This window comes from Lissotriton helveticus, chromosome 1_1, assembly GCF_964261635.1.
Source record: "Lissotriton helveticus chromosome 1_1, aLisHel1.1, whole genome shotgun sequence".
NCBI classification, from domain to species: Eukaryota; Metazoa; Chordata; class Amphibia; order Caudata; family Salamandridae; genus Lissotriton; species Lissotriton helveticus.
The window spans coordinates 1,951,200,726-1,951,221,404 of NC_136057.1; the positions used below are offsets into that span (position 1 = coordinate 1,951,200,726).

The 20,679-nt window shown below is 45.2% G+C and overlaps 1 protein-coding gene across 1 annotated transcript in view; it reads left to right on the forward strand.

The window, feature by feature from the left end:
• Positions 1-11,270: 11,270 nt before the first annotated feature.
• Positions 11,271-20,679, forward strand: part of KCNT2 (potassium sodium-activated channel subfamily T member 2) — a 1,660,679-nt gene continuing 1,651,270 nt past the window's right edge. Inside the window, exon 1 of the mRNA XM_078650345.1 lies at positions 11,271-12,167. Within this exon, the coding sequence (XP_078506471.1) occupies positions 11,271-12,167 (897 nt within the window). The remainder of the gene's footprint in view (positions 12,168-20,679) is intronic.

The window sequence follows — 20,679 nt, forward strand, 5'->3', positions numbered from 1 at the left end:
TTTATTCAATGTATTCAAAAATAGTACCGGTAATTAATTATTTATTTACCACATAATGGCGCCCGAATAGGGACTTGCCCTTTCCCCACGCGCCGGCGAAGCCACGCAGGCCCCCTGACCCTCTGCAGCCGTGACGGAACCATACCGTGCACGTGCAGATATTTCTGCTTCAAGTATCCCTCAGGCCCACGGAGGAGACGGAGGCTGCGGTCCAGCATCCAGACGAGGCGGTGAGGAATGCGGCGAGTCCCGACCAGAGCCCAAGCCGAGAGTACAAGGTCCGAGGTATCCGGAGGCCCACCTGTAACTGAAGTCCGAAGTTCGTAGTCCGACGTCGTAGCAGTCCAGTCCAGTCCGAGGCCTTCCGCTCTTGCTGCCCGGTGAGTACCGTTGCTGGGGTAGTATCTAGACAGGGTCAATTAATTTGTCTCTGGTCCGTTGGGTTTGGGTACACAGATCCAGTCCGAAGTATTCACCTAGGTGGATACGGGTCCGACGTGTCTCTTTATGGGACCGGTATGTTCTGTACTGTTTTAGCAGTGCATCCAGTAATTCTAGTAAGTCTGTTCTCGAGAAGTCCGTGTATTATGTTTTTAATGTAACAGGTAATATTCTGTTCGAACTGTTATTAATGTTATTTAATGTGTTTTCAATGTCGTGGTATGAGTGATTTGTTTTGCTATTCATTACTGTGTTTATCGTGTATTGTATTGTGTTTGGATTCAAGTCTAGAATGCCTCTGTTTTCCAAGTTACGTCAGATAGGAACCCGGAAAGGGTTACTCGAAGAATCAGTTCCTGTCCCGCCTAGGGACAGTCCAGGACATTTTATGTATCATAAGCATGGCTTAAGTGCCATATTGTATTTAGATTTATGGGTCGACTATACCAAGGATCTAGAAGAGAAATATAGATGGCCTGTATCAGGTACATGGGATGCCGAGTGCATCATGCGAGTAGAAGAGGCATTATGGAAAAAGAAAGCCCGACAGTCCCAGAAAGATGCCATCGAGTTATGGCGCAAAGAATCTCATAGAAGAACCGAAAAAGAAATCAGAAAAACAGAGTTAAGTAGGGAATCCTCAGAGAGAGCCCAAGAAAGGGAACTTCTAGAAGAAGGTGAACGAGTTAGAGCAGAACAGTCAGACAGACAGAGAAATGCTCTTATAAGGGGCATGTATCCTCTTCTTGCCGAGGGCTTGCCGAAGGCAACCCCGGAAGCATCCAGTAATTTTCCTCCACCATTGGTCCCGATTAAGCTACGTCATAAACCGACCGCAGCTGAAATTTTTCTTTCGTCCTATTTGGACGATACAGTCCCAGAATATGCAAATCATATTCCGCCTGTTCAACCTCAGCACCCTGTTAATAATGTAATCCCTGTTCCTCCAGCCACTGGTCCCGGGGACCAAGTTAATGTACCCCCGGCCCAGCCTACAGTAAATGCACCCGTTCTACCAGTCACGTTACCAGCACCTGCACGTCCGGTATTACCTGACGACTCTAGCCCAGGAGGGGCGGCGGGAGACGCTCCTACCACCCCGCCTCAAACGAAACGAATGACGCTGAGAGAAGCAGCGTTACAACGTACACCGAAAGTCTCTACTTACGCAGCCCTCAAGAAATACCTTACTGATTGCGTATATGATTCAGTACCAGGTGAAGATTACATGATACTGTATTCAGTACGTTTACGACGAGTTACCACCTTTTTGGTTACTCTGCCAGACATGAAGGACCATCTAGATAGAATATATCGTTTTATCCGTACAGGGGAGGATCCAGAAAGTATTCACGAAGCTATGGCACACAGAAAAGTCGAGACTCAACATCTGATTTTACAGTTTTTGATTAACTGTTTAATAAGAGAACAAGACTATCCTGAGAAAGATAAAGATAAGATGAAAGTCCTGACAAAGTGGAGTGATAATATAGCCGAGGGACAACACAAGACACAGAATTGTATAGACGCTATGTACAGGAAAATCCGTAAGGAAATTCTAGACATACACGAAAAAGAGAAAGCAAGGAAAATAGCCGAGAAAGAGAATGACTCTTCAAGTGAAGAGGTAGACAGCGAGAATCCCGACAGAATAGCGTATGTAGGTAGAACTAGACTTTCCGACAGACATTCACGTCCAGATTACAAGAAAAGTTTTCCTCCCCCAGCACCAGAACAGTGTTCTCTTGAGCAAGTGTTCCAAGCTACCGATAAAATTCTGAAATCACGAATAGGTTATAGTGAACTTAATACCATGCATGAACAAGAACTAGCCCGATCAGCAGTCCGGTGGACTACTGATTCTACCACGTTTCCAGATGAAATCGTGGCACAAATGTTCCTGAAACTGCCCCCAGCCGAGCAGCGTCTGGTGGGTATGTATATGATCCAGCACCTCATCACACTGTATGAGGTTCAGCATTCTGATCCAGGTCCTTTACATGATGTATTGAACGAGTTACTCCAGTACAGATGGAAAGGTCTAGGTACCGATTTAATTAATGTCATTCTAGAACAGCGCCACAAATACAGTACGTTCCTGACTCCGCATTTTGTTCCCGTTCCACCCCCAGTAAGGAAGTCATTCTACATAGACAGACAGAATCCGTTACGAGAAGTACATCCAGTTAGGACAACGGGTGGTGGTCTAGAACGAGTATTTGTTTACACCCCCATCACGAAAATAGAACTCTTGGAAATGAAAAAGTTAATTCCCTGTCATGATAAAGATCCAGCAGGGTTCCACCGTGAACTAAAAGACATGCTCCGTATGGGAGAATACACGTATCCTGATATCATTAAAATGTTAAAGGTCTTGTTGCCTGCGGGCATATATGAAAAACTTAAAGAAAAAGAATGGGAGGTGGGAGAGAATAAGATAGATTGATCCGCATTAGAAGCCGAAGATAATACACGAGTACCAGGTACCGGTCTTGGGGATAAAGCCAAGGCTTTGCCCGAACTGTTAATACAAGTCTTGCCCAGATTACTAGCCACGAAAAAGGAAGACTGGGATGCAATCTCAGCCTGTAAACAGAAACAAGATGAAGATACTAGTGACTTTTATTCTAGATTCGAGAAATGTTTTATTATTAATAGTGGTCTGAAAACAAGTAGTGAATCGTACCCTCATCTTTTTGTTACCAAACTAGTCGAGAATTCAAGTCCACAAGTTAAAAATCGAGTACTGAAAGTCGAGAGTTCTTGGCAAGCTAATACTCCGTCACAGATGCTCCAGATGCTCCAGTATCACCAGAACAGAATCAGGGAAGAGCAGGAACATGAAAGAAGACGTATGAAAGACACGAAAATGAAAGTATTAGTTGCACAGTCTGTTCCACAAGACAGTCAGAAGAGGGGTCCGAATCAAGCCAGTTATCCTACAGCTCCCGTTAAAGGGACATGCAATTATTGTAAACAGCCAGGTCATTTTATAAACAAATGTGCAGTTCTGAAACACAACATAGCTACTGGTAAGACTAAAGAGAGACCGCATCCGCCTAGACAAGAACAAGTTTTACAGACTTCCCAGCCACCGCAGAACGCACAACAGACAGTTACAGTACCGCAGCCTATCGCTGCAACACAGCATGTTACACAACAGATGTACCAGTATGCACAGACAGAGTATCCAGATTATCAGCCGTATTCATGAAACAGCCTAGAGAGGGAGGTTGGCTTGCCTCTCATCGAGATTCCTGTAGATCAAGAGGGTCCCTATGTACACAGTCAAGTATTGGGGAAAGACAGAAAGTTTCTGATTGACACAGGGGCAAGTAGGACTACCATCAGTCATGACGAGGTTCCAGGGGCTCCGCTCTCAGGCTCAAGAAATGTTTCCCTTGGATTTTCAGGAAAGCCTATTGTTAATGAAATATCGAAACCAGTTACTCTAGAAGTTGGTCCACTGTCCCGAACTACTGATTTGTTACTTACGAAGTCATGTCCAGAAAATGTATTGGGCATTAAGACATTAAAAGAATTAGGAGCAGTCATTTGCTGCTCCCCAGAAGGGGTCCGCCTGTTCTTGCGAGATTTTAAAGGTCATTATGTATTACGTGATTTTGATCCAAGATTATTGAATGTACCACAGCATTTATGGGCGCAAGGTCCAACTGATGTAGGTTGTATGCACATTACACCCTATCGTGTCACTCTGAAACAAGGTGTTGTATTACCACGAATCAGACAGTACAAATTGCCACCTGAGGCTGTAACAGCCTTATCCAAAATTATTGACGAGCTTATTGTTCAAGGAGTGGTTGTAGAAACTGACTCCAATGTATGTAATTCTCCTATCATTCCGATTCTGAAACGTACTGATCCAAATGCACCTCCAGTGTATCGATTAGTGATCGACCTTCGAGAACTTAATAAGTGTATCATACCACAGTACCCAGTGGTCCCAGATATTTCTTCCCTCTTGACTGCCATTGATTCTGAAGCCACGTTCTTTACTGTAATTGATCTCAAGAACGCATTCTTTAGTGTCCCCATTCATCCAGACAGCCAGTACCTTTTCGGATTCTGTTTAAATGGTAGAAGCTATAAATGCACACGAGCTCCTCAAGGTTTCACAGAAAGTCCTAGTATTTACAGTCAAGCACTTAGAAGACAATTAGACAATATTCACATGCCAACTAACACTGCCCTGCTCCAGTATGTCGATGACCTGCTAATCACAGCCCGTTCTGAACGTGACTGCGAGTGTGCGTCACTTACAGTTCTGTATTTTCTGGCCGAGATGGGGCACAAGGTGTCCCCTTCCAAATTGCAATTCTGTGTCCAGCAAGTGGTATACTTGGGACACTTACTGTCCAAGAGGGGTAGGCAGTTGACACCAGACCGTATCCAGTTAATAGCGCATCTTCCACAGCCCAAGACTCAGAAGGAGGTACGAGCTTTTATCGGCCTCACTTCTTACTGTAGACAATGGATTCCTCAGTATGCATTTCTAGCTAAACCACTGATACAGTTAACGACACAGGAGGCAGCCGTATCGACTGTCCTCCCTTGGACCCAGGAACATACACTTGTTTTTAATGAGTTAAAGAAAGCTTTATGTAAAGCACCTGTTCTAGCAACACCAAACTACAGTAAGCCTTTTACACTTTTTGTCACAGAACGTGATGGTACTGCATTATCTGTTCTCACACAAGATCAAGCAGGACAATACAAGCCCTGTGCTTATTTTTCGAGCACATTAGATCCAGTAGCCCAGGCTCTGCCTGCGTGCCTCAAGTCAGTTGCAGCCACAGCTCTAGCTATCAGACAGAGTGATTCCATAGTGTTAGGACATTCCCTGACAGTACAAGTTCCACACTCCGTGGAAGTTCTTTTAAACCGAACACAGACCCAGCACTTGACAATTGCACGTTTAACAGGTTATGAACTGACACTGTTTCAGCCACACATAGAAATCAGACGCTGCAACGTTTTAAATCCAGCTACACTGTTACCGTCAGTTACTTCAAATACTGCCACACATGACTGTGTGGAAGTTGTTAACACCATGACAAAGCCAAGACAAGACTTGACAGATATTGCATTACCTGATCCCGACCTGACACTTTATGTGGATGGTTCATGTATGAGAACAAGTACAGGAGAACTAGTAGCCGCGTATGCAGTGACTACTGACACTGAAGTTATAGAAACACATCGTATTGACACCCTGTCTGCTCAAGCAGCAGAGCTAGTCGCTCTGACCCAAGCCTGCATACGTGCCAAGAACATGAAAGTTAACATATACACAGATTCACGTTATGCATTCGGAGTCGTACACGACTTTGGAGTGCTCTGGCAGGAACGAGGTTTCATGACTTCTCATGGAACCAAGATTCAACATGGTCTCCTCATTCAAGCTCTGTTAGATGCAATACATTTACCGACAGCTATCGCCATCATGAAGTGCAAAGCACATACGAAAGTCACTGACATCATTTCCCAGGGTAACGACCTGGCAGATCGTACAGCCAAGCTTACAGCTCAGACTCCAGACATTCCAGTTAACAAGACACAGACACACCTTCCAGAACAGACTACTTGTATGACAGTTAAGGACCCTACACAAGATGTAATAGATATCCAGTCACATGCTACTCCCGATGAAATCAAGAAATGGTCCGAACAAGGAGGGGTCCAGACAGATCAGGGATGGTTGACGAAGGGAAAAGCCACATGGTTTCTCCCCGACTCTATGGTTCAAGTCATTATTAATACCGCACATAGTGCAGCACACCTAGGAGAAAAAGCTATGTTAGACAGTATCCAGAACATTTGGTTCAACAAGCATTTACGAGCAGCCGCCAAACAGAAAGTACGTACCTGCATGATATGTTGTCAGTTCAATCCAGGTAAAAGTGTCCCGGTGGAACAAGGTGGATTCCAACCTCCTGACCACCCTTTTGAAGTCCTCCAGATGGATTATATTCAGATGGAGCGATGTCGAGGTTTCAAGTATGTCCTCGTAGTCGTATGCGCTTTGTCCAGATGGACAGAAGCATATCCAGTTCCAGATTACACAGCCACGACCACTGCCAGGCAGTTGGTTCGTGAGTATTTTCCCCGCTATGGTTTGCCAAGGGTCGTGTATTCAGATAACGGCCAGCCATTCTCATCTGAACTCATGAAACAAGTTTCCCTTCTGTTAGGGTACCAGTGGAAGTTCCATTGTGTACGGCACCCCGAAGCAGCTGGTCTAGTTGAGAGACATAATCAGACATTGAAAATCCACATTGCAAAAGTACGTACAGAAAAAGGTGTAGATTGGTTGGTAGCACTGCCAGTTGCCCTTTTTTATATGAGAATGGTTGCACACTCCAGATCAGGTCTGTCCCCGTACGAGGTCGTATTCGGCCGTCCTCCAAACATGTGGGGTACACCTATGCCCCGAAAGATTACAGACGTTTCCAGTAATATGCTGACAGATTACCTAGCTTCCTTGATGTCTGCCCTACACTCTTGTCGTTCACAGGTTGCCGCTGCATTTCCAGACAACACTGAGGTGAAACCGCATGAAGTCGTTCCGGGAGAATTCATCCTGGTGCGCAATTGCATCATTTTGCCATGTTATATGTGCCTACATGTTCCCCATCCTATGTTATATGTGCATCGATCGTTCAAGTCCGTTGGAGCCCCGTTGGAAGGAGCCCCAGCTGGTGTTATTAACAACAAGGACCGCAGTCAAGCTCGAAGGACGCAAAGGCTGGGTACATACCAGCCACATCAAGAAATTCCATGGATTACGGCCAAAGACATTTATCAAAGACTGCCCCGTTCTTAAGGACTGTCCAGACACAGACTCTAAACTTCCCCTGTTAGAGAAAACTCCGCAGCAGGAGTATAAAGCCAAGTTGAGGTCTAGCAAGTCAGACAGTTTAATTGTTTAAGTCCCTCTCGGGTGAAGCGGTTAGACAGGTTCCTGACATGTATGAGATAGACCCACATAGTGAGAGAGTTAGTCAAAACTCTAAGAGAATACGCTATCAAAAGAATATTTGCAGTAGATGCATCGTTTCTCTGTTATTTTTTATGTTTCTGAGTCTTATGGTTACCTGCATAAGTTATGCTTTTCATTTATGTTTTCCTATTTCACATGTACATATGTTTCCTAATGTTACAGTAGAGCACACATTTAGTGACCTGCCTCCTCACGAGTTATCCTATCGTCTTGCTATGCGTAATAACACATTTATCAGAATGTTACACTATTCACACCAGACCAGCAATGCCACTAATTGTTGGGTGTGTGGTCGACTTCCCCCTTTCCAGACACCGAAGGGAGTTCTGCCACTTTTTCCTTATCCGTTTTCACACAATGGTTCGTGTGGAGCATGGTCCACGTTAACGTCATCCTCAACTGATATGTCCCTTTTGAATCGAACATGTTTTCCAGACAAGCAAGGTTTTTCCCATAGAACAGGATTAGATCTAGAAAATGAAGTATATGATTTAGGTAATTATTCCTCGAATTTCATGGTTCTGAATGTTCAGTCCGATACTACTCCAGATTTACCTGCTATTTCAGTACTACCAGTTAAAGGCGAATTATGTGTCAGAAAGAATGGTTCCGCACATGTAGGACATAGTGATTGTACTACTATTGTCGAGTATAGTGACAGTGGGAAATCTATTTTCAAAGCCTCACGTCATTCTTATTTTGTTTGTGGTCAGACCGCATATGTTCGTCTGCCCCTCGATTGGGATGGAACCTGTTACATTGCCTTCCTACTGCCACCAGTTTTTCTAGCCCCATCCGATTATCACAGAAACACACATCTAGTACACGTTAGACATAGAAGGGAGACTGAGTCCCCAATTGTCGATCAAACTGAAACTGCTCTAGAACAGTATCAAGACTTCAATAAAGGTTTCTTTTTCTTTATAGGCCCTGTCCAGAATAGTAAGTTAATACGTAGGCTAACCAGAACCCTTGAAGCAGTAGTGAATGAGACTACTTCCGCTCTAGGTAATTTAACTGAAGAGCAATCTGCTATGAGATTTGTCGTGCTCCAAAATCGTCTCGTCCTTGACGTCATACTGGCCGATAGGGGAGGAGCTTGTAGAGTCATCGGATCTAGTTGCTGCATTTTCATTCCTAATAACGCGCCGTCTGTTTATTCAGCTATAACCAGACTTCATAAAATTGCCCATCAGTTACACCAAGATCCAGGCACCTGGATATGGTCCGGTTGGCTCTGGAGTATCATATCTGCCTGGGGATGGAAAGTATTGTCATTCCTAGGTATAGCAGTAATGATCATATTCAGTTGCTGCCTCTGTTTACAATGTGGCCCTGCGATTTGCGGCTTGTGTGCTACATCCTGTATTCCTAGTCCTAAGTCCCGTTCCAAGACAATTCGAGACGAGCAAATGATGCTATATGAACAGATAGATGGTATCATGAATATTGATGTTTCCTGATGGAAACGTAGGGCACAAGGAGGGAATGTGGAAAAGTAAATTTTGCCATGCGATATGTGCCTACATGTTCCCCATCCTATGTTATATGTGCATGATTAGATATGCATATATCCCCCTATGATCGATTAAAGACGCAATTATAGTTGTGTCCAACTCTAGTATGGCAGTTTCCAGTTCTCGTGAAAGCAACGAGTATTAGGTCTATGTTGCCACGTTTACAGTGTACACGTTAATTCATTGAATTGTCCCCGTTTCTAGGCCTCAAAAGGGCCCGGACATCAGATTCAGCTCCAGTCTTCTGAACCCGCTCCGAGGAGCGATGCAGCCCCCACCTGCATTCCTGACCCTTCACTTACTTCCTGCCGCGCGGTGCCCGGCCCGGCCTGGCTCTGCCTGCCTGTCTGCCAAGAGTATGTTATGCTTCTAGTTATCAGTCCAGCCCTCCTTCTCTGCATTCCTAAGCTACTGAACTGCATCACAGTTTCAGCGATGGTCTAGTCTTTCTGTCTCCATGTAAGAGAAATACTGTATTAATATTCATAGAATATTCCTAGCACACGCAATACATGTAGAATAATGCATGCACCAGTCTTAGTGTCAAGTAGCCTTTGCCCTGATAACTTTTAGTTCCTATCAACATGTACTCCAAACACAAGATACCAGATATGCCATAGGTACATGTCGTCCTGACACCGTAGACTTTAGTCATAGCCCCCAGTTCTCCCTGGTAACACGTCATTGCCCGTTTGCGCGCACCACTAGGTTAAAGGTCCCAGCTGCTCAGGTAGCCCCCTCCATGTTTCCGCCCCATTTATGACACTTCTGTGACGTCTACATCACATGTCCATGTACACGCCTTCTTGTTACACCATTTTGTTCTTATCTTTCGTGACTGCTACGAGTTACGCCTACTGCTACGCCTATTGTATGCAATGTAATGTAATGTATTATACTATATATATGCTGCACTGTCGATGAGGCATTGCAGCTGCCATCCATTCTATTTCCGTGCAGGCTATCCCGTTCCTGTCCCTTCCCTTATGCCTGATTAAAGCCTGTTAGACTCAGATACCTCGAATCCTGTCTCTTATTTATTGAGCTATCTGTTTTATTCAATGTATTCAAAAATAGTACCGGTAATTAATTATTTATTTACCACACTCGGGACGGGATTTACTGCCTCATTGGTGCCGGGGTTCGGGCGGGTTGGTCCTTTTCCTGTTTGCGGCTCCCCTACGGACTGTCTCTTGATTTGCTAAAACTTGCTTAATACTACGGTAGGGGATGTTTGCTTTTGGCGGGGGGATGGGAGTGCGGGAGCTCGTATTGTTTTGCAACATTCTCCTCCTCCAACTTTTTTCCCTTCCTTGGGGCGTAGTTTAGGGGGCGACAGGCACGCTGCTAATGGGGTTAGGTCGTAGCCATCTGCAGGGGTGTGGGGTGGGGGGGTTGTGTTTTTTTTTTCCTTTGTTATTTTCTATGACCATTCTATCTCCCTTTTCCCTTCTTCACAAGAGCTGTGGCGTATTTTCCTGATCTCTGCCTAAACGTATCTGGGTGTCATATGTCTGCCTCGTCTATCCTGTACTCCTGGTGGGCGGGTGCTGTGGGGGGGTGCCTGCGGTCATTGCTATCTAATTGTTTTGCTTCTGCTATACACTGGTATTGATTTCTCTGCTGATTCTGACTGTACAGTGCTTCTTCACTTCATTTGCCCGTCCACAGCTGTGTTGTATTTCGTTTAATGACACCCGGTATGTATATTTCTCCTTTTGTGTTATAATAATAAAAAGAAATATAAAAAAAAGAAAAGCTCGATGTGCTGTTTCTGACGGAAACATGGTTGGGGACAAATTTGGACCCTGATGTAATAGAGGCCCTCCTCCGTGGATATAATATAGCCAGAATTGACAGAGGAATGGGCATGGGGGTGGGATTGCAGTTATTACTAAAGCACCCTACGAATGCACCTTAGACCCCTTACCGGTGAATAGTAGCGAGGCCGGTTGCTTTTTGTTAAAACTTGGCCTGAAGTCGTCAATAGCTGGGATCCTTATTTATAGACCTCCTGGAGCTCTTGGCCATTTTAGAACAAGTCTTCAAGAGGGCATTGCCCACTTGGGGATCAGGCGGAACAAACTTCTTGTGTTGGGCGATCTGAATTTGCACTTTGAGGACCCTTTACACAGGGAGGCAGCGGAGTTACGTCAGGATTTGCAGTATATGCGACTGGATCTTAAATCCTGCTCCCCCACTCATCAGCTAGGCCACTTGCTAGATCCGGTATTTGCTAGCTGGGAGTTCCCTGGTCGGACCACTTCTTGGTGCCTTTTAGCATAGACACAATGGCGGAGGACACACAGAAGGGAGTGACTAACAGCTATCCTTGTAGAAAATGGGAAAACTTTTCACAGGATTCCTTTAACAAAGAGCTGAGGGAAGGGGGCCCCCCTGGATGGTCTAACAGTGAAAGTGCTAGTGAAAATCTGAACAGGAGCATTCTGAATTCCCTAAATAAAGTGGCGCCGTTACTCCTGAATAAATCTGATATTAGAGCAAGAAAGTCTGCTCCATGGTTTACCCCCTCTTTGCAGAAGGCCAAGGCAGAATGCAAGCATTTGGAAAGGAGCTGGAGAAGGGGTTTTAGAGCACAGGAGAGGTTGCTATACAGAGAAGGACAGAGGAAATATCAAGTTCTACTGAGAGGCGCCCAGGCCGCCCATTATAAAACTAGAATCGGAGAGGCTGAGAACTCCTCAAAGGAACTCTTTAGAATTTATAAGGAGATCTCTACTGTGGCCTGTTTAAATGCACCTAGCAATGATTCAGTGGACGAATGTAATAGGGTGGCAGAATACTTCTCTCAGAAGGTGAGGAACATCTATTCGTCATTCACTGGCAATCCGATGAGTGGACTGGATTTTGAGGAATTGTCAGGAGACAGTAAGACGGGAGTGACACCGGAATATTTTTCAGTCCCCCCACCTGAGACTTTAAGAAGCATATGTCTCAGTATTAAATCTGGTTCTCCTAGGCACACGGCTCCTCCTAAGGTGCTAGGGGGGAGTCTGGAGTGCCTTGAGCCTTACATCAGACTTGTCCTGGACATCTCCTTTTCATCTCATACGCTGCCAGTGAACTGGAAAAGAGTTGTGGTCCTGCCCATTAGGGAAAAAAACACCATCAGCCACGATATTCTTGAAAACGTACGACCTATCTCACTGCTGCCTTATATAGCTAAGGTAACAGAGAAAGTGGTCAATACTCAACTGGTGGCACACCTGGAGGTGGCTAACCTTCTACACCCCTCTCAATCAGGGTTTCGGGCGGAATATTCCACGCTCCGCCCTGAGCCCCACTCTGTTTAATTTGTACATGTCTTCCCTGGCAGAGGTGGTACAGGCGTTTGGGGTGGAGTTAGTCTACTATGCAGACGATACCCAGTTGTTGATCTCCCTATCACAGTCACCCTCGGTCAGGGCACCCAACTTTAAGGCATGCATGCAGGAGCTTACCTCCTGGATGAATGAGAACTGCTTAAAGTTAAATGGAGGCAAGACCGAGGTGCTGGTGGTTGGTGGAGACAAATCCAGCTGGACTACAGATTGGTGGCCACAGTGTCTGGGTTCTACCCCTATACCATGTACTGAGGCAAAAAATCTAGGGGTGTGGGTGGATCCCGCCCTCTCCTATGATGGCCACATCCGTCGTTTAGTGGGGAAATGTTTTGGTGTTTTAAAAACGTTACACAAAACACTAGATCTGCTCCCGCTGGAAGCCAGACAGACGATGACTCATGCTCTTATTACCTCCCGTCTTGATTACGGGAACGTATTATATCGAGGAGCGTCAGAAAAGAATCTTGGAAGGCTACAATTCCTTCAAAACGCGGCAGCCCGGTTGATTCTGAGGCTACCCAGAAGGGCGGCGTCTAAGCCAGCCCTTAAGGCTCTGCACTGGCTACCTGTTAAAAAAAGGGTGCTGTTTAAATCTCTTCTCATTTGTCATCGTATCCTCTGGCACAAGGCTCCGACATACCTGGGGGACTTGGTCACCAGATATGTGCCATTTAGGGCCCTGAGATCGTGGGGGACTGGCCTACTGGCAATCCCTAAGATTAAGAAAGCGAGAATGGGCGTTCGCTCATTTCGCTTTCTAGTAGCACAAAATTGGAACAAACTTCCGGCCTGTCTTAGGTTGGAAAGGTCGGAAACTAACTTTAGGAGCTCTCTTAAAACTCACTTGTTTACTCTTTAGTTGTTGGTAAAAGTTGTAGGGTTTGTGTCTCTTCTCTGACAGTCCTTTTTCTCCACAGCGCGGGGACACGCCGAGATGGCGTAACCAGGCGCTTTATAAATATCTTTATTATTATTATTATTATTATTTATGGAGCATGATAATAATATGGTAAATAAATCTTGATATCAGCCAAGCTAAAAGCATAATATTATAAGACGATATTCAGTCATACCCTGGCAAAATGTTAAAATGGGGGGGTTACAAATGATGGGAAATGCTTTTACTGTGGGGAGGAGGAGGCTGACAGTGTACATATTGTTATGTGTGCACCTATCTAGCGCAACTGGTAAGACACATCGAAGGGTGTTTGACCGAGATTACTGGGGTAGGCATTTATATCTCACCATAAGTAATGTTACTAGCTGTCGGGAACATTTCCAAGCAGGGGCAGTGGGTGCATAAGTTTTGTTATTTAATTTTCATGGCCACAGCTGTAGCAAGGTTATGTATTGCATCATTCTGGTTACAGAAGAACGCTCCTACTTTTGAGATGTGGAGAGCTAAATTTTCGGCTATTACAATCTTGAATATAGCCCCTATTCCCTAAAGACGCACAAAGACCAAAACGTGGTGTTCAGATATGGGGGCCCATGAATGAGCATATAAATGAGCAACACTAAATGAATTTGTATAGTATCCTTCTGTTCTTTTTGGTAGTATTACATCATTAACTGTTGGTTATTATTTTGCAAAAGAATGTATGTACGCGGTATACTGATACATGTTACGGATTAAAATAAATAAAATAATAAAAAATGTAAAAAAACAAGACAAGCATTAGTAGTAGTAATAATATAATTTGATTCTATAAAATAATAATCATTACATATACTGATAAGTTTAAGAACTGAGAGAACGTTTTCTGTCAGGTAAATATAGAACATATTAATCATTATTAAAATCAATAGACTCAAATAAATTATAATAATATGCCTTTAATAGAGGTAGTGATTACATTCTCCAGACAAACGCGCATTAAATAGAGTACAATTATTATGCATTATTATGGGTGCATAGGTAAATCTAGAACATTTAGATTTTTTTTTACAGGGAGCCATAGTAAACATTATAAACATCTTTATCACTTTGTGAGCCTCACACTGATGAGCATGAAACTAATTAACAGCCAGTTGTGAATGACGGGTTTACAGAACTCTTCTGTGAATATCTCATGTTTCCAAGAGTCATTTTTCCTGTCGGAGTGAGTGGACATGCAAAACCTCGGTTTTCTGTTCCTAATTTGGCAGAAACTGGGCAATTTCCTCAGGTGAAACGACATTACCACTCTTCACATTTGGTTCATAGCCCAAATATCCCGGTCACTGAACTTCTGATTGCTTGTTTTATACCCTTCATTGTACTGATGTCAGATGGTCAGTCTGCAATCAGGAATGACACACATTCTTATAACAGTTCATGCTGGAGGTGAAAAGCCATATCAACCTCCGAGCAGTGTATTAACCTGTGCGGCCATCAGGCTCCTCACCAATGATTTACATTTGGAAACACTTGCTTAGCCTGAAATAGACATTGACAGACACATTTAATATGTATGACTCTTCTTCTGAGATATTGGTAGTGAGTGATAGTAATATTTGTATTTCCTAAACATTTTACCATCAAGTGCCACACTTTAAATTAGTACATTGAAATGTTGAGTCATGAATGGTGATACAATCTTCTATGTGCTTCTTGCCATCAACTTGGCACTGCCCTAATACACAGCCTCTGTTTCCCTATTTCCTACCTGTTAGACCTTGCATCTTTGGCGTGGTTCCCCTGACTTTTTGCCTCTACCTGCTGTATTTTTTGACACTGTGCTGGATTTCGTCTTTGCTGGTTTAGATGCTTTGGGCACTTTGCCACTGCTGATCAGTGTCAAAGTGCAAGTGCTCCCTGAGTAAATTATTATTGTGATTGGTTATCCATGATTTACATATTTGTATTACCAAGAAGTCCCTAGTAAAGTGCACTGAGTGTGCCAGGGCTGGTGATTCAAATGCTACTAGTGGGCCTGCAGCACTGATTGTACCACCCACATAAGCAACCCTAAAATGGTGTCTCAGGCCTGCCACTGCGCTGCCTGGGTGCAGTTGCTAACTGCCATGCTGCCCTGGCCAGTGTCCACACTGGCCAGGCCTAACCCTTCCCTTTCTGTACACATTGGACAACCCTATAGAAGGCCCTAGGTACCCCACTGGGCAGGGTGCAGTGTATATGAAAGGTAGAGCATGTACTGTGTGTGTGACATGCTCTGGTAGTGAATTACAGCCATTTTCGTTTTTCACTATTGAGAGGGCTATCTTGCCCATAGGCTATAATGGGAAATGCTGTGTATAATGTTTACCTGCATATCTTCCCATAGGAGCAAGATAGAAAAGTTTGTGAATTGACTGTCTGGTTTGTGAGTGACAGGGGCTGGGGAGCCCCCAGAGGGCTGGCTTAGTCAGCCGTAGGCTGAATAGTTGCATCTGCATCTTGAGTGGTGGGAGGGGATAGCACTTGGGCCTCAATAGGGCTGTGCCTTCCTTCCACAATGCTGGCTCCACCTCCTGCTGGGTGGCTGACGACCCTGCCCCTCTCTCTGAAAGGAAAAAAGAAGTCAGGAAAACAAAGTGCTCCAGGACTGACCAGAACGGGTTCTGACTAAGCCAAGGCCTCTCTGCCACCAGAGAACAAAGGAAAGACTGATATAAGACTGAAGAGGAAGGACTGTCCTGCTGTGTGATTGTGGACTGACCTGCAGTTGCTTTACTGCCAAGGAGAGGGGAAGGCCTCCTGTTAAGAAGTCCCAGGAAAAAAAGGATTTCACCCCCAGCTTCCACCGAAGTCTGCTGTAAGAGTTCTGCCCTTCCTAGAGTGCTTGATATAATTGTGGGGCCCCTGGAAGGTGTGCCTACTGTTTGGGAAGCTGGACAAGGAGAAAAGAAGACAATCTGCAATTTTCACGCATAGCTCGCTTGAGGAGCACATCCTCGACAGTGCGAGGAAATTCAAGTCGCTGCGATGGTCGAGATCGTCGCAGCGCCTGTCATCGCTGGGTGAGATCGCGGCACCGCTTGCTTGCGGACCGCATCACGTCGCTGTGAACATCGTAGCAGAGGCATCGCATCGAGGGGCCGCGAGAGGAGAAGATCGTCGCTGCGCCCCGCATCGCCGCCGCACCTTGAGATCGTTGTCGTCCCAAAGATCGTCGCATCGTGCCTGTGCGAGACGCTTCTTACTGAACCTGCGCTCCAGAATCTATACAATGTATCGCATCCCTCCCCATACAGACTGGATTCATCAAAACACGCCCGATGCATCCAGCGGGGCTGTCGCATCGCCTTCCCAGGGTCTCAGGAGTGACGCATCGCTTGTTTTTCAATGCTGCAGCTTCCATTTGGAACTTTTGTCGCATCTACAGGTACTTTGGGCTAAACGTGATGCAATTGTGGATTATTTTGACGCAAACCCTGGAACTCTTTGAAAATCATATTCTTGAACTGTGTATGTTGGATTTTTGTAGTTTTGGTCTTGTGTAGTATAGATAAAGATACTTTATTTTTCTAAACTGGTGTGGAGTATATTTGTGGTGTTTTCACTGTGTTACTCTGAATGTTGGTACAAATACTTTACACATTGCCTTGGATAAGCCTGTCTGCTCGTGCCAAGCTACAAAGGGGGTGAGCAGGGGTTATCTAAAGAGTGTATCCCCCTTACCCAGACTAGAAGCAAGGGTCCATATTTGGACAGTGGTGCCGGCCCCTGCCAACTAGAGACCCCCAGAACTAACACTACCTCTCCTACCTCTATTTGCAGGATATTTAGAGTTGTAGAGGCATTTAACAGTAGTTAAAGCCCGTGCAGCTTACTGTAATGAGATAATATCATGTAGATTTAAGATGGCAGGCGAAGTATGGTGTAAGTAACAAAGAGCCGTCATAACTTGAACTCCAAAATTGTAATTGTCTTGTAATGTAATTGCATGTATGTGGGCCTTACTACATCTGACAAGGTGTTGGAACACTTTATCGCGAGTAGTACACTACTCTAGACCACATAATTAATGGTTAAGCCAGTGGTCATTAGATATTATTAGTTATGGGGATAAGCCTTACGCTCTCATAACATTGTCTCTGTCGTTGCCTCCATTTTCATGTGATATATTAAGTTAATAGAAAACAGAAGTTAGGTGTGATCATTAGTGTGAGGTCATTAAAAATGAAGATAATGAGTAGGTAGGCTAAGGGGGATAGATAAGGTTAGACTGCACGGAATGGGTACACAGACGGAGAGTTTATGATAAGGAAATGTATGGCCAGTTGTAAGGAATATAGTGGAGTGTAAAGCCAGACAGACATGTAATATAATGAACTGCACCCAAGGACAATAAGGCAGACAAAGGATGAATAGTAAGGGTAGGGTCATTTGATGAAAAGGAAGGAGAGAGAAAAATCAATATATTTAATTCAATGCGAATAGGTTTTTGGGAACATGGTGGGCAGAGGCTTTTTGAGATAGCATGCAACCTGAGAATGAAGAAACTGTAAAATGTATTGTTACATTTGTTTAATACAACATTGGTCAGATTTTATTTTAAGTCCTTACATCTATTATTTTTAAGGATGGGTGTTGCAGATGCACTGGTTGGCTATGTGTCATGCTGGACTTACAACAAAAGTGCAGTTTGTGAATACCTAAAAGTGGTAAACTTACTCAAAAGTGTAAATGAATTCAAAAGTGCAGTTTGTTAATCAGGCCAAAGTGCTGATTTAAGGGATCTAATTAGCTGTGTGTGGGTGGGTGGATAGTCACCATTACCAAATATATATTGGCAAAATCTGAAGGGTGCTGCAATCTACAGCATCTGTCAGCAATGTACAACCAGATAACTCTTCATGAAAATCCCTAACACTTTAACGTCATTTGTTACACCAAAAGGAGCATTTAAGCGTATGCCTTTTGGTTTGGTGTCCGCATCAGCAGGGCTTCAGCGAGCAAGGTCTCATATCACAGACATAAAGGAGAGTTGCTTCTTAAAAGTCATCAAAGATCAATACTTTGATAGTGTCAGAAGCGCCACACATCATCAGAAGTGATGGCTGGTCAGGAGTAGCAGTGGCCCCCATCCTTCGGGAACAGGAGCTCTCCAGCACTCAATCAGTGTCTGCAGTCAAATTTAACTCTACCATTTTATCAAAGGATATCCTTTGTCAATATCCTTTTCAGGAATATATTGGTCCATGGAGGCATTTTAAAATTATCTCAAGCACACAGATGGTGACACCATTGCCTAAAAGGCTGCAAAGAAGTCAACTTGGCCAACTTGTTGGTATCCCTCCTGGTGTCCATTCACTTCTTGAATGCCTTAGCCCCTAAAGGAGGCCTAGAGCCTCAAGGTAAGAGGTAGATATTTCACCTCCTTCCCTTTTTCCTTGCAAGATACCCATGTACTTCTATATCAGGTTGTTCCAGCATATGTGTAGGTATCTGCACTGACTAATCACTCAGGTATGGATGAATCCTCACCCCATGTCAGCGTATCCTGTATTTGCAACAGTATTTCCTGCACCAATCTCTAGATCAGCCGCTAATCTACCTCCGCTCTCTCTGCCTTGGAGTTATCCAAGTAAACCTGGATTCCACTCTTCCCCTGGGCAAGAAGAAGAGATTAGCAAACGAAGACACAGTTGAAGCTATTGTCTGTGAGTCAGAGCATTGCACCCTAATATAAATTTGTTAGACCTGGCACCTTGGCGTGAGTTTCCCTTCCACTTTTTGCTGTTGTGCCTCAGATGTTTTTGCTGGTGTCCGCGACTCAGGGCACTGCGCCACGGCCAACCCGTGCCGCAGTGCAAGTGCTCCCTACTATAAAGTGTACATGTGATTGATATACCTGATTGGTTCATTGGATTTACTGTCAGTCCCCAGTAAAGTGCACCAGGAGTGCCAGGGCTTGTGAATGCCAATACTGCTAGTGGGCCTGCAGCGCTGGTTGCGCCACCCACAGAAGCAGCCTTAAAATGTGTCTAGGGTCTGCCATTGCAGAACCTGCGTGCAGTCTGGTACTGTCACCCTGGCTGGGCAAGTGCACACACTTGCCAGCCCCTAAACCTTCCCTTAACTTCATATTAGTCACCCCTATGGTAGGCCTGAGGGCAGGGTGCATTGTAAGTGTAAGGTAGAACATGCCCTGATGTGTGTGGCATGGTCTAATAGTGAATTACTGCCAAATTCGTTTTTCACTATTGTAAGGCTACCAGTTCCCTTCTAGGCCAGATGGGCTGCTGGAATTATTACACTCTATAATCCCAGCAGGCTCAGGGAACATGGTAGAAATTCATGTTTAGTATGCCTGAACTCAGAATAATAAAATACTTCTTTTAGTAAAGTTTATTTTAATATCCTGTGTTTGCAAATGCTACTTTTAGAAAGTTAGCATTTGCGTGCCTAACCATTTCAGCCCGCCTCTGCTTGGATGTGGATCTGACTGTCTGGTGTGTGTGAGTGACAGGGCTGGGAGTTGACAGGTAGTGATTAGCAGGAGGACCCCTTAATGGGTGGTGGGAGTTTCCCCTGAATGATGCATCAGGCTGTGCTCTGCCACCACAATGCTGGCTCCGCCCTCCTGGGGAGCGACTGATGACTCAGCCTGCACCTGGCCCAGGAAGGACCGAAGCTTGTCAACAAAGTACTCAGGCCACTCCTGCCCTCTCAATGCCGGCTCCGCCCCCCTGGGGAGCGGCTGATGTGCCTGCCCTCGCACTGAATACAGAAGTCATAAGTACCCACAACAAGTACTCAGAGACTGAAGCAGTTATGCAGAGGCCCCCCTGGCCAGTGAGAACAAAAGAAACTGTGTATAAAAGTAGGAGCCCTGCTCCTTGTAAATTAGAATCCTGTTTCACCACGAAGGACCTCTGCCCGACTAGAAGGAGAAGAGACGCTGGGAGAACTGGCCTGCTGCTTGCCTTGCTGAGAAAGGAGAGGAAAAGACTTGATAAGAAAAGACTTTGCTGCTTTGTGCTTAAACATTCTCCAAGGGCTTGACTGAGCTTGCCCCCTGACCTGAGCCACAGGACCATCTGGCTCAACCTGCCTCTGCTCGTCTGCCGGTAATTAACCGGGATATCTACTACTGCCGGAGCTGTGACTTTGGTGCCCCCCAGCCCCTCTCTGAGGCCGTGACCGACTGTGTCTCCTCGTCCCCGCCGAGGAAGAGCTCCGCTCCGTTGAGCCGCTCTTCCCCCGCTGAGGAGATCGCTGTGTTGACCGCCTGGAAGGCTCGCTGCTGTGGTGCCCCCCAGCCCCTCTCTGAGGCCGTGACCGACTGTGTCTCCTCGTCCCCGCCGAGGAAGAGCTCCGCTCCGTTGAGCCGCTCTTCCCCCGCTGAGGGGATCGCTGTGTCGACCGCCTAAAGAGGGCCCACTGCTGTGCCTCACCCTCCCGCCAGAAATCCCTACCGGACGCAAA